At 38.3% G+C, this 16,024-nt stretch overlaps 1 protein-coding gene across 8 annotated transcripts in view; it reads right to left on the reverse strand.

Annotated features, from left to right (window-relative positions):
- Positions 1-16,024, reverse strand: part of Pikfyve (phosphoinositide kinase, FYVE-type zinc finger containing) — an 85,018-nt gene that overhangs the window by 17,929 nt on the left and 51,065 nt on the right. For all 8 annotated transcript variants that reach the window (XM_057755573.1, XM_057755590.1, XM_057755624.1 and 5 more), the window contains 11 exons: positions 14,074-14,174; positions 12,591-12,662; positions 11,371-11,542; positions 7,336-7,514; positions 6,539-6,652; positions 6,092-6,200; positions 5,832-5,986; positions 5,270-5,360; positions 2,453-2,513; positions 1,475-1,612; positions 297-417 (listed from right to left, as the gene is read on the reverse strand). In XM_057755573.1, the coding sequence (XP_057611556.1) occupies positions 297-417; positions 1,475-1,612; positions 2,453-2,513; positions 5,270-5,360; positions 5,832-5,986; positions 6,092-6,200; positions 6,539-6,652; positions 7,336-7,514; positions 11,371-11,542; positions 12,591-12,662; positions 14,074-14,174 (1,313 nt within the window). The remainder of the gene's footprint in view (positions 1-296; positions 418-1,474; positions 1,613-2,452; positions 2,514-5,269; positions 5,361-5,831; positions 5,987-6,091; positions 6,201-6,538; positions 6,653-7,335; positions 7,515-11,370; positions 11,543-12,590; positions 12,663-14,073; positions 14,175-16,024) is intronic.

Consider the following 16,024-nt stretch of genomic DNA (forward strand, 5'->3'; position numbering starts at 1 on the left):
CATACAAACAAAATTCCAAAATGAATTCTTAAAAAGATCAATGGATGTAGCAGTATATCTTTACATAGATGAACATATGTTGTGTGTCTGCTTCCTTTACACACTAAGCAACATTAGTTAACATTTCTTCTTCCATTTTCTAGTATATAATGATAACATTCTGGGAATTACACACTAAAAGCCATCTTTTATGAGGATGATGTAAAATTTAGAATTAAGAAACACATCTGCAGATAAACTGATCTAAGTACATAGGGAGTTAAGCACATAGAGCCACTTGGTCTTGAAATACTTACAAAGGAAATGGAATGGGATTGTAGCTGTTTCCTGGAAGCAGATTAGCAAAGATGGCTTTCATGGTTGACTTCTCCTTCACCTGGCTGTCTGTGGATCCCAGCAAATGCCCATCAAATACATCTAGGACGAAAAATACTCTACTTACACATTAACATTCAGGAAAAATAAAAGGAGAAGTGTCTTTTATTTGTTTTTCTCTTGACACTATAGACAGGCATGCTGAGCATCATGGATATAAACTATGGTTTTCACTTTCTAGCCCAAGAAAGTCACTTAGACACTGAAATGGCAACAGTGAGGTAAACTCAGCACTAACTAGAAGAAAACATGTTTAGTTCCTTACATCTGAAACTCAGAGCATCCTCATCAGCGGTCTCTTATTGCCACAGGATCCATAAGGGACTTACTGTCTGACTATGCATGAACTGCCACAGTGTTGTCTTTACAGCACAGGAATGTACATTCTAGCTATTACACCTGAGCTGACAGCAATGGTAAAGTGAGCCGAAGTTCAGAATTCAGTAGGTACTGCTTAACAGAAAACAAGAAAAGAGAGAAGCAAGGCATGGGATTTGTTATAATGTAAATGTCTGTTGGAAAGAAAAGGCAAAATTTTCCTTCACCTTACAAAGTAATAATAATACACTTTACACACCTTAAAAAAAGATGTCCCCAAAAGGTAGAGAACAATGAGTAATACTGTTTTACTAGGACATTTCCATACACACGGCGATGCATGTCAGTTCAGCTAATGGAGGAAGGGATATCATGAAAGACTGTATTTAAAAAGGTACTTTAAAAATTATTTCTTTATGTGTATGAGTGTTTTGCCTGCATGTGTATATGTGCACCACGTGTTTGACTGGTATCCAAGGAGGTGTCAGAAGAGGGAGTCAAATTCCCTGGAACTGGAATTATAAAGAGTTGTGAGCTGCCATGTGGGTGTTGAGAATTGAGCCCAGGGTCCTCTGGAAGAGCAGCAGATACTCCTAACCAATGAGCCATCTCTCCGGCCCCTTAAAAAAGAACTTTAAACAAACATAAACAATTCTAAAGGATAAGAAGCACTATATCAAAGAATTAGCCATGGTTTTCTTTTTCAGAGACACGTATGAAACAAGGAATCATCTCAGTCTTAGATTCAATGAAAGAGGGTAAACAGTGGCCGGAACCTTACCTTCAGAGCCACTAGCTGTGTCGAGGTCGGAGGGCCCTCCCATTAGCTGCTCAGCCAGGGCCTCAGGAGGAGTTGGCAGCTGGAGATGGGTAGAGCTCGTGGAGCTCTGGCTGGACAGGGTTGCCAAGAAGCGATCCTCTAGAGAAACATAATCTTAGATGAGTCAGTTAAGATAAGATGTCCATTTCACCTGATAACAGTTTTTTAAATGCCAAATCATATTTCTACTTCTTAAAATGTGGAATTTTACCTTTTTGAAAATTATCTAGGTCACGCAACTTATGCCATAAAAATTGAAATAAAAATCCAGGAAGATTATATGATTTGGCCACAATCAAATCTTGGTGACAAAACTATAAATGCCTCCTGACCTCTACCTCACACAATACCCTTTCCTTTATGCTACATTATCTGCCTACATATGATCTGGCTTCACAGAGAAGGGAATTAACAGCACTGTGGGGAAACTTAGATGTTTATTCTGACGGAGAAAAAAAGTTATAATTATTACAGAAAAATGTAAAAAAACATTAAGTTCTATTCAACAAACAATCTATGTAAATTTCCCTACAGTTTCCAAAATGACACTAAGTTACTGAAGAATAAAAATTTTAGAAAACAATTTGAGAACATAAAATATAAATTTACCATGCCAAGACAAACCCTAATAACAGAATAAGGAGGCTGCCTGACCAGCATAAGCAAAAAAGAAACTCTATGCCTGGTTTTATTCTTTTTCTTCTACTGGCAGCCCTTACTACCATTGTATGCATTTCTACATCCTAATATATGTTCTTATAACACACTGTATGACACTCTCAGACCAGTAAGAATTTTAAGTGTTCTATAAGGAGGAAAATTACTATGGACACATGTATTAGAAAATAATGCTCACATTAGCAGTTAAAAGCAACTTACAGAGTAAAATCTCTTTAAATGCAAGAGCAAGAGGTCACCAGACTAAAAATAAAGACCAACCTTTTTCTCCATTGTGAAGTCCTGGAGAAATATTCCTTGGAGATGTGTCCATTGCACTTATCTGAAGAGAAATAAATATGCTATTTTTAAGGATACATTTAAAAAAAACACACACACTTTAAAAGTAGTCTAACCTAGTGAATCTTGAAATTTTTGAACTCAAGACATGTTTCCACTAAAATATTACGTCTTAATAATTTAAAGTGGCTCTTGCCATTTATTTTTTTTTTTATTAAAAATTTCCGCCTCCTCCCCACCTCCCTTTTCCCTTCCCCTTCCCCTACTTCCCTCCCCCTTCCTCTCCAGTCCTAAGAGCAGTCAGGGTTCCCTGCCCTGTGAGAAGTCCAAGGTCCTCCCCCCTCCATCCAGGTCTAGGAAGGTGAGCATCCAAACAGACTAGGCTCCCATAAAGCCAGTTCATGCAGTAGAATAAAAATCCAGTGACATTTTAATTAATTAAGTCTGAGTACATTCCTAAGTATGCATTTATTGGTTCACTTAGAAATAACACCATTACATAGAAACATAAATATAAAAGCTAGTTGAATCAGAATAAAGCTATTTTCCAAAATTTAAAAAAAAGAAAAAAAAACAACTAATAAAGAAATGTCACTGTTTTACATTTTCAGAACTACCTTAGATGTCTGGCTAACTAGAAGACAGCTAGATTCTATATCTTGCAGACATGGACCCATGACTTTGAGAATATTGCTCTAAATAGTAGCTCACACCTTGGCATGGACACATCTAGGAACACTAGGTAGTCTAGTAAGCCCACTCCTCTCTTAAAAGCCATCTACTGAACCGTTTATGTCCCATTACCCATGGACAACATGAGCAGGACTACAAGCCCTTATAAGTCATTTCATGTCAGTAGTGGCTACCATGGCAGAGAGATTTTCTGTGTCATTTAAATAACATGCCCCACCACCATCACCTACTCCATCACTAAACTCTGCCTGCTTTTCACTTTTCTACAATCTTTTTATAGTCACTAAATCCTTTTGGGTCCAGGTGTTTTCTATCAGTATCTTTTTAAGCAGGCAAATGTTTTTATGAGACAGTAACTATGGCTGTTGTTCACAAGTGAATGCCATATAAGCTAGAAAAACACGTAAAGAAAATTAGGTACTCAAAACCATTTGCCAAAAGGCAGTGTAACAGAATTTCAAGTCAATTTTCAACTTTCCAAAAGCAGATCACTTCATGGGTGATAGTGTATTTCTTTCTTTTTTAAGGATTTTTATTTACTTTTATGTGCACTAGATACATTTTATTTATTTTTATGTGCACTAGATACATTTTTATGTTCACCTTTATGTAAACTAGAGTTACAGACAGCTGTGAGCTGTCATGTGGGTGTTGGGAATTGAACCCAGGCCCTCTGGAAGAGCAGCCAGTGCTCTTAACTACTGAGCCATCATTCCAACTGTTATTCTTATCTAAATATTAAGAGGAAATACGATTATTAAATAGTTGCTTAACAGACAAGAAGAAATAACCATTCAATCTTCTAAAATGATTTGCAGTATGTGGAGCCGTCATTCCATGACATTTCTCTACAACAGTCTGGTGACATGAAATGAACCTCCCCCGTCCTCAAAACCCTGTGATGTCAGGATACAAGGCCATTACACTAGCATCATTTCCTGTGATATCTGAGCAGCATGACAGGCAGAGTTCTAAAGGTCGCAAAAATGTTTAGCCTCTGGTGCATACACCCTTATTCCAATTACTCTAACAAACAGAAGTCTAAGTATTGCTGTGAACGAATTTCGCAAATATAATGGTGCCAAGTCAACTGACCACAAAACTAAGAGAAATCCAGATACAAGTGCATTAAGTACAAAAATCTTAAAGCTGTGTAAAAGTCAGAGATAAACAAAGTGATCTGAAGCTCAAGAGGAGCTGGACCAGCATGGAGGGCTTAGAAGATGGAAGAGATTGCCGGGCAGAGAATGTAAGCATCAACAGCCACCAACAGAAGATTGGTCACTATAGGAACCAAGTCCTGTCAACAACCTAAAGGAGCTTGGAAGAACATGCTGACCCTCAAAAATGAGAGAAACCCTGGCCAAGCCCTTAATTTTAGCTCCGTGGGATTTTGAATAAAGAACCCAGTCATATACACCACTATGAAACCGTTAAGTCCGCATTTTTGAACACTAAGTTTGTTTTCAGCAAAAGAAAGCAATCAGCTGGGAAGCGAGTGATCCAGGCCTAAGAACTTCTCATTCAAGCACAGAAATCAAACACCCAAAACTACACAGTAAGAAAAGTGCCCTAGGGCTTGAGAGAAGGCTTAACAGTTAAGGGCACCTGCTGTTCTTCCAAAAGACCTAAGTTTGCTTAGCAGCACCCACATGATAGCTCACAGTCACCTGTAACTCCAATTCCATGGGATCTGACACCCTCTTCTTGCTCTGTGGGCTCTAGATACCTATGAGTGCATATACAGACATGTAGACAAAACACTTATGCACATAAAAGTAAACAAATAATATTTTTAAAAGAAAGGAAAATGAAAAATTAGAACTCTATTATATACGCTGAGAACCTACAAGTTTCCTCTGTAATATCCTCAATGGTGAATCAGGGACAATAACCTTTTGACAAATACTTCAAATAAATTAATTATCATACATCATTTTAATTGGGGTTAATATATAAAAGTAATTCAGATCATATTTCCCTGGAAATACACCAACATGACAAAAACCTTTATGCATTAAACTACCACTCCTAAAGTGTTAGAAATGGAACTAACTATGTGTTTATCAATGAAACAGTAAAGACAAAGCTACACTTTATTATTACCTTGCTTTCTTCACTTTGTCTCAGTCTTCCAGGACTGGGAGGAACCGAAGGCCTCTTCCTACCTTTTTCCTGCTGGAAAAGGTCCTGCAACCTACAGTCACAGGCAGAAAGGACATGGTTTTGTTTCCAGTTTATACTTACAAACTTTCTCTTGAAACGAACTTTAAAGGTGTATGGAGCCACTACTGAATTCTTATGATAGCCAATGATGTTTCATGGGACAATGATCCAATCAATCTCACTCAGTAGCACACATAGTTTAAACAGCAAAGAGGGCTGTTTCCTTTTGTTTGTTTTTATCTTAACAAACTATGTAAAGGCTGCAATATGTTTTAAAGGATGAAGAAAACAAAAGTCAAAAAATCTTTATAACAAAAAAAATCTATAATTAATAGAGCTTTAAATTTAAAATATTGTCACTGGGAATTTAGCTAAGTAGTAGGGTATTGCCTAGCAAATGTAAGGCCTTGGACTTAATCTCCAGAACCAGAAAACAAATTTTGAAATATCATGGCAGAAGAAATTTGGTAGCAGTGTCAAGAAGGCCCCGACAAAGCCTTACCTGCTGTTCCACGCTTGCAGCACCTCACAGAGACTCTGCTTCTTGGCTATGAGTGACTCAAAGATGGACCGCAGCTGCTGAGGGGTATCCACAGAGGAGGACATAAGCCTTGCTTGCATCTTCTCAGTCCAGTTCTTGAACTCACCCTCCTCCATCTGGAAAGCAATAAATTCAAGTTCAATAAGCTGAGACACCACAGAGACAAAGGGATTTCCAGCAAGTCAGCAACTTCAGTATTTTCTATAAAAGAAACAAATTACCTCTTTTTGTGCAAAAATATCTTCCATTTTTTCCTCTCTTGTTTTGCTAAATGTATCTGTTTTCAAGGATGCAAGTCTTTCATCAACAGCTTGGTATACCTGTGAAACTCTAAAAATGGGGAGGGTACCATGTTAGAGGAGTTAAAAATCAAACCACTTCATAGAAATTAGAAGAAAAGGTATTTTATATAAAACTATCAATAAAACAAGCTACCTTATCAATAATCACACGGAAATTTTGCAAAGCAAAGCAACAAAGCCTCAAAGGATTTACTTCAAAATTTTAAGTTGTCACTTATGTTTTAAAGAGGTTTTCCTATATTACTTGAACTTTTTCTTTTTACACTGAGCACACACTACATATATGGGTAAACCTGACAACTAAATTAGCAATGGGCTACAAACATGATAAAGCAAACATGGATGACCAAAGACAATGAAACCTACTTCTGGAAAAAGTCCTTGAGGTCCTGGAGAAGGGACACTTTCAGTGGGGCTTGACGTTTAATGAATATTTTTGGTAGTGGAACACACACTTCAAGAAGCCGAATAGGAGAATAACTGAGGAAAAAAAAATAGTAAAAGGAGAAAATAAAAAATATTTTAATAATTTATATAGGGCATATATATATTCAAATGAGCATAAGAGAAAAATAAAGTTTTCTATAAAATCAAGTTTCATAAAGACAAAAAAAATAAATAAATAAAAGTAACTTTCAACCACCAGAGATCTCTTCCCCAATACTGAGAGGATTTTTTTTATCCTTGCACTGTGATGCCATTATTATTATTCCTCTGAGGGTCATCTGCTACAAAAACAGCAATAATTTTACTGTAAACTTTCCAGCTCTTAGGGTTCTTCCTGAGTCTTCTTGTCCTTCCAACCTGAGGTACTGACTAAGAAATGCTGCATCCACCCTACACCCTACGTTTATGGTTAAAAGACCCTGCTTTAAAAAGGAAATACATTCTAATTAATAAATATTTCGTGAATATATTGTGTGTGAAATACTGTTCTAAGTACCAAGAATATAGCACCAAAATTTCTGCCCTCCTAACTCTAGAATAAGACGTGGGTAATAAACAAAATGCAAATATCTAAGATATTTTTATCAGAGCACTACAGCAAAAAAGTAATAAACCAAGAACGAAGGAGGAAGTACTTGGCAGTAAAATGTGAACAGAGAGCTATGTAAGTAAGAAAACAGCAGGTCATAATATACAAGATCTCTCTGCCTTCTTACCTGAAGGATGCCACCATCTGGTTATAAGAGAAATACTGGTGATAATCATGGTGGATAGAGTGACCACACGGCTCAGCATTGGCTCTGCGTGTGTACTGATGCCCATAAAACCGAAGTTCAAGGTACTTTGCAAATGACATAGACCAAGATTCATTTGAAAGAGCAACAACTGGTGTTACCTGGAGTTCAGAAAGGAAAACACCTAATAAATTACATGCTGAAAATCTCGTTTATTGAAAGATGTACTTTCTATTTTCCAAGACAAACAACATATTCTAACTAAGGGAGAAAAATTGGGAAAAAAACAAAATATTCAAAATGGATTTGAGCTGGGATGGTGTAGGAGGTCCTTCTTTCTATGTGTTGCTTGTATTGGTTAATGAATAAAGAAACTGCCTTGGCCTGATAGGCCAGAACTTAGGTAGGCAGAGAAGAGAGAACTGAATTCTGGAAGAAGAAAGCAGAAGAGAGAGACACCATGGAGCCGCCAGAATCAGACATGCTAAATCTTTCCTGGTAAGCCACTGCCACGTGGCAAAACATAGATTAATAAATATGGGCTAAATCAAGGTGTAGGAGTTAGCCAATAAGATGTTAGAGCTAATAGGCCAAGCAGTGATTTAATGAACATAGTTTCTGTGTGGTTATTTTGGGGCTAAGCTAGCTGGGCAGCAGGGACAAACAAGCAGCCCTCCCAACGACACTGGGAGGGTAAGGAGGATAGCTCTAATAACCCCTCACACACCATCAATTTGCCAGTAGACTCTTTACTTTCTTTACAACCTTTAGATGCCCATGGGGTAGGTCTCACACTGTCACTAACAGGCATCTGAGATAGACAGATCTCCCTTATTTGCATGATGTTCTGCTGAACATTCTTGCAAACACACTCAAAAGAGATGTATTTGTTCCTTTTTTTTTTTAAGATTTATTGATTATGTATACAGTTGTAGGGGAGACCCAGCCAATCACCTTGCTAGCAGGGGGCAGGGTCCCCCGAGGATATTTTTTGCTTATAAAGATTGCAGCGTGCTCCCAGCCACCCCTTCTGCTTTCCTGTTCTCCGCGGGAACCTCTGGTTCTGTAAGTCTATTTCCCCATTAAAGCTGTATATATTTTTACAATCTGTCTGCATTCTTTTACGCCGCGACACCTGGCGCCCAACGTGGGGCACGAACCCACAACCCTGAGATTAAGAGTCTCATGCTCTACCGACTGAGTTGGGCATCAGGTGTCGCGGCGTAAAAGAATGCAGACAGATTGTAAAAATATATACAGCTTTAATGGGGAAATAGACTTACAGAACCAGAGGTTCCCGCGGAGAACAGGAAAGCAGAAGGGGCAGCTGGGAGCACGCCCGCAATCTTTATAAGTAAAAAATATCCTCGGGGGACCCCTCCCCCTGCTAGCAAGGTGATTGGCTGGGTCTCCCCTACAATACAGTATTCTCAGTACTCTGCCTACAGGCCAGAAGAGGGCACCAGCTCTCATTACAGATGGTTGTGAGCCACCATGTGGTTGCTGGGAATTGAACTCAGGACCTTTGGAAGAGCAGGAGGTGTTCTTAACCACTGAGCCATCTCTCCAGCCCTTTTTTTAGATTAATTATTATGCATATGGCATTCCCTCCATGTGTGTCCACATGCCAGAATGGGGTGCCAGATCTCATCATAGATGGCTGTAAGCCACCATGTGGTTGCTGGGAATTGAACTCAGGATCTCTGGAAGAGCAGTCAGTGCTCTTAACCACTGAGCCATCTCTCCAGTCCGTATTTGTTCCTTTAGAATAAATCAGTAAGGGTGGGCAATGACGGATCAAAGGGCAATGGTTTTTTCTGTCAAATCAGGTATATTCATTTACACATTTTAAACAACAGTAACCAAGAATACTAATTCCCTCACTTTCCTACCAATCCTATGAATTATTCATCTCTGAAATGTTTTTTAATGCATTTTACTTGTTTCATTTATATCTGGCTTCATTTATGCTTCAACTAGTTAATAAATAAATTCATTTGCATATTTAACTGACCATTTGTATTAATTGCTTTGTCATGACCTTTGCCCACTTTTTCTATTACTGTGGCTTACAAAATTTAACATTAAATTTTTCTTGTACTAGAAGTTTTTCTTTTGTGTATATGTTAACAAAAACTCTTTTCCTTTCTAGCATAACCCCATAAAACTTAAAAAAAAATCTTAAATGCATAAACCAAAGCATGAAAAACAAGACTAAAATTTAACTATTGACTTAATTCAACAATCAATCTACAACAGTGTTTCTCAACCTGTTGGTCACAACCTCCTTGAGGGTCAAATAACCCTTTCACAAGGGTTGCCTAAGACCACTGGAAAGCACAGATATTTACATTACAATTCACAACAGTAGCAAACTGTTATATTTTTAAGTGGTGACAAAAATCATTTCATGGCTGGAAGTCACCACAATATGAGAAATTGTATTAGAGGTAAGAACCACTGATCTACCAGCATTTTGGACGAGGACCTAAAGGTCTATGGTATGAGAATGACGCTAGGACCTAGTTTAATGGTAAATAAAGCACTTGCCTAGCCTGATCTCCACTAACACACACAAGAAAGTACGGAAGACTTGATAATTACTATGAATCACCGCAGGCTGATATGCTCCCAGCACACGAAGAACACTACTGTCACCATCCTCAAGTGCTATACTAACAGACACACTGCTATTTATCTACAATCCTCATAAAGCTTTCCAAGCACACTGAAAAATACATCAAGATAATAATGAAGGCAATTTTGATACATATATGCTGTAATATGAGTGAAAAGTATATGTTTAAAATGTTATAGGAACTGGAGATGGCTCGGCAGTTAAGAGGACAGGCTGCTTTTCCACAGAGTCTGGGTTTGAACCCCCAGTGTCTCACAACCATTTTAACTACAGTTTCTGATCTTCTTGGAAAATATGCATATACACGGTACACAAACATACATTCAGGCAAATATGAATGCATGTAAAATAAAAGTAAAGGAAAACAACAAACACACCAAAAAACCCATAAGACTACGGCTGGAAAGATACCTCAGCAATTAAGAACACTTGCAGCCCTTGCAGAGAACCCCAGTTCAATTCCCACATTAGGTAACAAACAACCACCTGTAAGTACAGTTCCAGGGATCTAAAGTCATTAGCATACTCAGGTACTTTCACACAGAGTACACATACGTACAGTTGGGCACACACATATACAAATAAAATTAAATAAACCTTAAACCTAAACCTATGCCACTTCTCTAAAAATTGAATCAATTTAATAAAAAACAAACAACAAAAATCACAATACTGATATCAAATAATTCCCTCAGAGATTGAAAAGATAGTTCAAAGAAATTAAATATGATTCCATGTCATTTTCTAATATTATACAAAAGTCTATACAGGTCACTGTCAACAAAGCCTCATCTACATGTTTTTAGAAGAGATGTTACTATAGCTCAGATTTGCTAGGAAAATAGCCTAAAATACTATCATTTCTGCTTTATAAGTCTGTCTCCTTCTTTACAAGCAATTTGCATTCATTCTCTTTCTATGCCTAAAATGCAACAAAGTACCTAGAACACAGATGGGATTAAGTATCAGCTAAATTAACAAAAATAATTGAATATTTTCAAAATATAATTTCAATATATTATACTAGAAAAAGGTATACATAAATCATTACTTAATGACTATATATATATATGGTTTTTCAAGACAGGGTTTGTGTATCCCTGGCTGTCCTGGGACTAGATCTGTAGACCAGGCTGGCCTCAAACTCAAAGATCCGCCTGCCCCTGCCTCCCAAGTTCCAGGATTAAAGGCGTGCACCATCACTGCCCGGCTAATGACATTCTTTAAGTAAAGTTTTCTAAAGTATTAGGTTAAACATATAGCAAAAGAAGGTTATATAAATAAGATCATGACAAATAACAAAGCTCAAAATACTATTGATTATCTATGCCCCAAAGCACCTCACAAATAGAAAGAAATATTTCAGCAGCAGCACATACTTGTTTGCAGATTCTGCACCAGGAATATGTGAGAATTGTATGTTGATATCCAGGCACTGGAGAATCCAGCTCCTTCAGGATTATCTGCACACAGCCTTGACCGTGAACAAAGCGTCGAATGTGATGCACCATAGGGGTATCACAGAACATGCTAGGACATTGGTAAGACGACCTGTGATAAACAAGAGAATCCTTCTCACATTAAGCATGAAACAGAGGATCACATACACCAAGTACTGAATAATCAGAGCCATGACCAAGCAAGTGACACGCCACCTCTAGAGTAATGACCAACAGTGGACAATCTGAACAGGACACATGCGCCCTGAGCTGCAGCTGAACATTCTGTCTTAAACATAAAGCATTTGTCATCTGTCCATTTGTCAAACACCTTCTAATGCCCAGTTTCAAACAACAGTAAAACCCAGACATTTTTAAGGACTATACTTCTGTGGAAGAAGTTGGTAACATTAAATTACTCGTCCCATGCTTAGTAACTTAACTGGTGACAGCAGTGAATCATAAACTGATGTCAAGCTGGTCCTAAGTCTTCCCTGTTTTTCATTTGAATCACTGTAAAAGTAGACACACCAAACAAGTCTCGGCGTGGCAGAGGAGCTGGACAGCTCCTCTGAAATATACAAGAAATAGAGGAAACAAGCACTAAGCACTCCCCGTTGAATCATTGTAAGATACGCTCTGACATGTGGTGTAAAGGTGAGGACCATCAACAGTCCTTCACATTCAACTCCCATGTTTTAACATGAAATTATGGGCTTCAAAAATGCATAATAATTAATCCCAGCACATGGGAGGCAGATCGCTGAGTTTGAGGCCAGCGAAGTCTACATAGTGAGTTCCAGGACAGCCAGGGCTATAAAGAGGGCTCTGTCAACAGAAAAGAAAAGAAAAGAAAAGAAAAGAAAAGAAAAGAAAAGAAAAGAAAAGAAAAGAAAAGAAAAGAAAAGAAAAGAAAAGAAAAGAGAAAAGAAAAGAAAAGAAAAGAAAAGAAAAGAAAAGAAAAGAAAAGAAAAGAAAAGAAGGGAAGGGGAAGGAGAAAGGGAAAAAGAAAGGAAAGAGGAAGGGAGGGAGGGAGGGAGGGAGGGAGGGAGGGAGGGAGGGAGGGAGGGAGGGAGGGAGGGAGGGAGAGAGGGAGGGAGGGAGGGAGGGAAAGAAAAGAGCAAAGCATAATAAATGATAAAGAAGAAATAAGCTTTTACCTGAAACAGTATCTTTCTAAAAATATTCCCAGTGTAAGATCATTCTTTCCATAAAATTCCATTGTTACAATCCTAAAAGAAAAGATCATTTCTTAGAAATATGTCAACATTACCACCAAGACCACCATATTCTAATTATTATATGCTTATAGTGAAGTAATAAAGCAATCATATATGTTGTTGCTACAGAACAGGTTTTACTTCACCCTGTCAAACAAGTGTAGATTAGCCACACCATAGCATCTTTTCCACTCCCAACCCGTTAATATCTTAAGAAATCATTTAATGAGCACATAAACCATAAAAACAAATTGAATAAAACTAATTTATGAGGAAGAGATCAAATCATCTGTCACAGTTTCACTCCCCAGCAACACTGGGGGTGGGAGTGGGTGGGTGCCCATCTGCCCTCTAGTCCCTGTCTTCACTGAGTGTAGAGAGCAGCAGCTCTCACTCTTAATAACGAGCCGGCTCCGAACTGAACTGAACTCACAACTGCCCAAAATTAGACTTTGAATGTGTGCTTGTTGAAACCAGTATCCTCTTCTAGAATTACTGAAGGAGTCCATTAAATTCTGAGAAAAATTCTATGGGCTTTCAGAAAGCCAGGCTTAAAGCTGCCCTGGAACTACACGTTTCAAGAAAATAAGTGCTACCAACCCCACCACCACCACCACCACCCACACACAAAGCTGTATATGTGCACACGGGGAGTGGAAGAGATGACACAAGCAAGCTTCTCCTGCCGTGTTAACTGCTGTGGGAAGACCCAGTGTGGCGGCACAGTCCCTGCCTGTACCACAGGAGAAGGGGAGTGGAGCAGAGCACCCGCAGCCACGCCTTCTTTGTTCTCTTCTGAATGATGACCTCATGTGATCAGTTACTTTAAGCTGCAGCTGCTGTGACTTTCCCTGCCATGATGGACGGGAGCCAAATAAACCCTTTCTCCTTCGTGTTGCTTTTAACAGAGAGTTTTTTAACCCAGCAACAAAACAAACAAACAAACCCTAAGATAGAGATGTAAGGTTTTTGTGACCATCACTGGAAATATTACATTATAAAATATATTTGTCTCTATAAATATACTTAGATGTTCCCAAGAAGAATGTACTAAGAAAAAATGCCAGTATGTAGTATAGCTCAGTAACAAAACTACAAACACTAAGATAAAAGACTGACTGCTTTTATAAAAATTATTCAACATGAAAACTCACCTAAACTGCACATGATATAATCAAAATGTAGCTTTTAGCTTTTATAAACCAGTTTTTGCAGGTCAACTTTGTAACCTTTGTAATGTAAAAATTTCTTTTTCTCTCTCAGACTATCTTCACTCTTGTTTAGGGTACTATATTTTACCCATGAACAAATTTCACACTCAAGTGTAACATTCTTCTGTATGGTATGTGACCATCTATGTGCCGTGTACCCAATAGCAGGAATTATTTTTCATGTAGCAATAGGGCAGGGAGAAGCATCGTACCAAGGGCTGACACATGCGCTGGGAGCATTGCTGGACTGGGCCGAGGAGCTGCTGAAGAGGACACAGAGCCTCTGGTGGTTGGCAGGATTCAGGCAGTCCACCTGCAGGACAAGGACAGGTGAGCACCTGAGTGGGAACACAGTGGCTATCAGGTCACTGACCTGTATCACATTCCATTCTGTCAACAAAGCCACCTGGGAAGACTTAAAAAGCCGGGTTTTGACCAAAGACAATTTCAAAACTCCAAAGTAAACGTGAAAGCATAAAATAACTGGGCTGGAAATGTACCACTGGTGAAGCCCTGGGTAAATCCCAGCACTGTGCTTGAAAGTGGGCGACGACTAAGAAGCTTGTTTCTTAACATAAACACTCCAGTTTTTTTCAAAATTGTATATTTTGGAAGAGCAAATTAACTAAAATATATTCCTATGGAACATTATTAAAGTGGATGGCTATGGCATCAATTGGTGGTGTCTAGAAACCTAATTCTAAGGTATTTTTTTTTTAACCTGTGCTTGCTCCTGTTTTTAAACACACCTGTTCTCTGTTAAAATCAAGTAGTAGAGTTACATAATGTAAAGTTCCTCCTTCTTGGATGCCCCCCACCTCTCAAACTAAAGTTTATAAAGCTACTCAGACCAGCATGGCAGCACATGGAAATCCCAGCACTTAGGAGGCAGAGTCAAGAGGATCAAGAATTTAATATCTTCATCAGCTGGATCTTGAGTTTGAGGCCAGCCTAGGCAGTGAGAAATCCTAATTCAAACAAACACCAAAAGGAAAATCACTTTTTCTTTATTCACGTTAATTGCATTTACATACATGCACAATCGCACATGTACATACGCACACAAATATACACAGGTGATTTTGTTTTCATTAAGATGAGATAGGCTACAAAATATATTACTATAACTTGCTTTTGGGAGATACATGCTAAAATATAACCATCAGTGTTTTATTCTAATAAGTAATAAAACTTTAAAGTTGCATTTAAAAAAATATTCAAAACCCACCCTCTAGCTGGGTGGCGGCAGCAAATGCCTTTAATCCCAGCAATCGGGAGGCAGAGGCAGGCAGACCTCTGTGAGTTTGAGGCCAGAACTCAATCTACAGAGCTAGTTCTAGGACAGCTAGGCCTGCTGCACAGAGAAACCCTGTCTCAGGGGAAAAAAAAAAATCTGGTATGGGTTGAATACGTATGATTGATGCCCCCTGTCCAAGAATCCTGTATTTAAGGTGTGTCCCTCAGCTGGGGAGCTACGTTGGACATTCTAGAAACTAAAAGGTGAGGCCTCCATGAAGGAAATAGGTCACTGGAGGTGTCTCTTTGAAGACTGTATCTCATCTTAGGCCCTCCTATTTCTCTCTGCTTACTGTCTGCTGTGCCAGCTAACTACCGCGAATAATGGTGCCACGGAGGATGGACTGAAACCTATGAAATCATGAGCTAAAATAAACCCTCTTAAACTGTTTAATGTCAGGTATTTGCCACATCTGCAAAACAGAATGTTTTGCTACAAAAAAAAAAATGGATGTAGTCCTTCAACAAACACCTTTGTACATTTATTCTTACAACAAGCAAGCATCCTACACAGATGTATTTAATTAGTTTTGCAATAGAGAAGGCAGAATCCTGAGTCAAGGGTGAGAAATGTACATTTAAAGTGAGAGAAACCTCCTTATCACTTCTAGACATTTGTACACTTAGACAAAGCATTCAAAATTTCTTGACTCTCACTAACCACGGTTCTTTTCATGAGTCTCAAAAAACATTTAGCACTTTCTTGACTATCAGTGAAACTAGATGTCTTTTTATTAGTTTCACTACTAGTAATGTATCCATCCACAAGTAAATCTTCTTTAAATAACTTTCATTTCTAATTAAACAAAAAAGATTACTGTCAAAGTTAAATGACAATATAAACTTTTTACTATTAAATGCACTTTA

The sequence above is a fragment of the Chionomys nivalis genome, chromosome 2 (assembly GCF_950005125.1).
Source record: "Chionomys nivalis chromosome 2, mChiNiv1.1, whole genome shotgun sequence".
Classification (NCBI taxonomy): Eukaryota; Metazoa; Chordata; class Mammalia; order Rodentia; family Cricetidae; genus Chionomys; species Chionomys nivalis.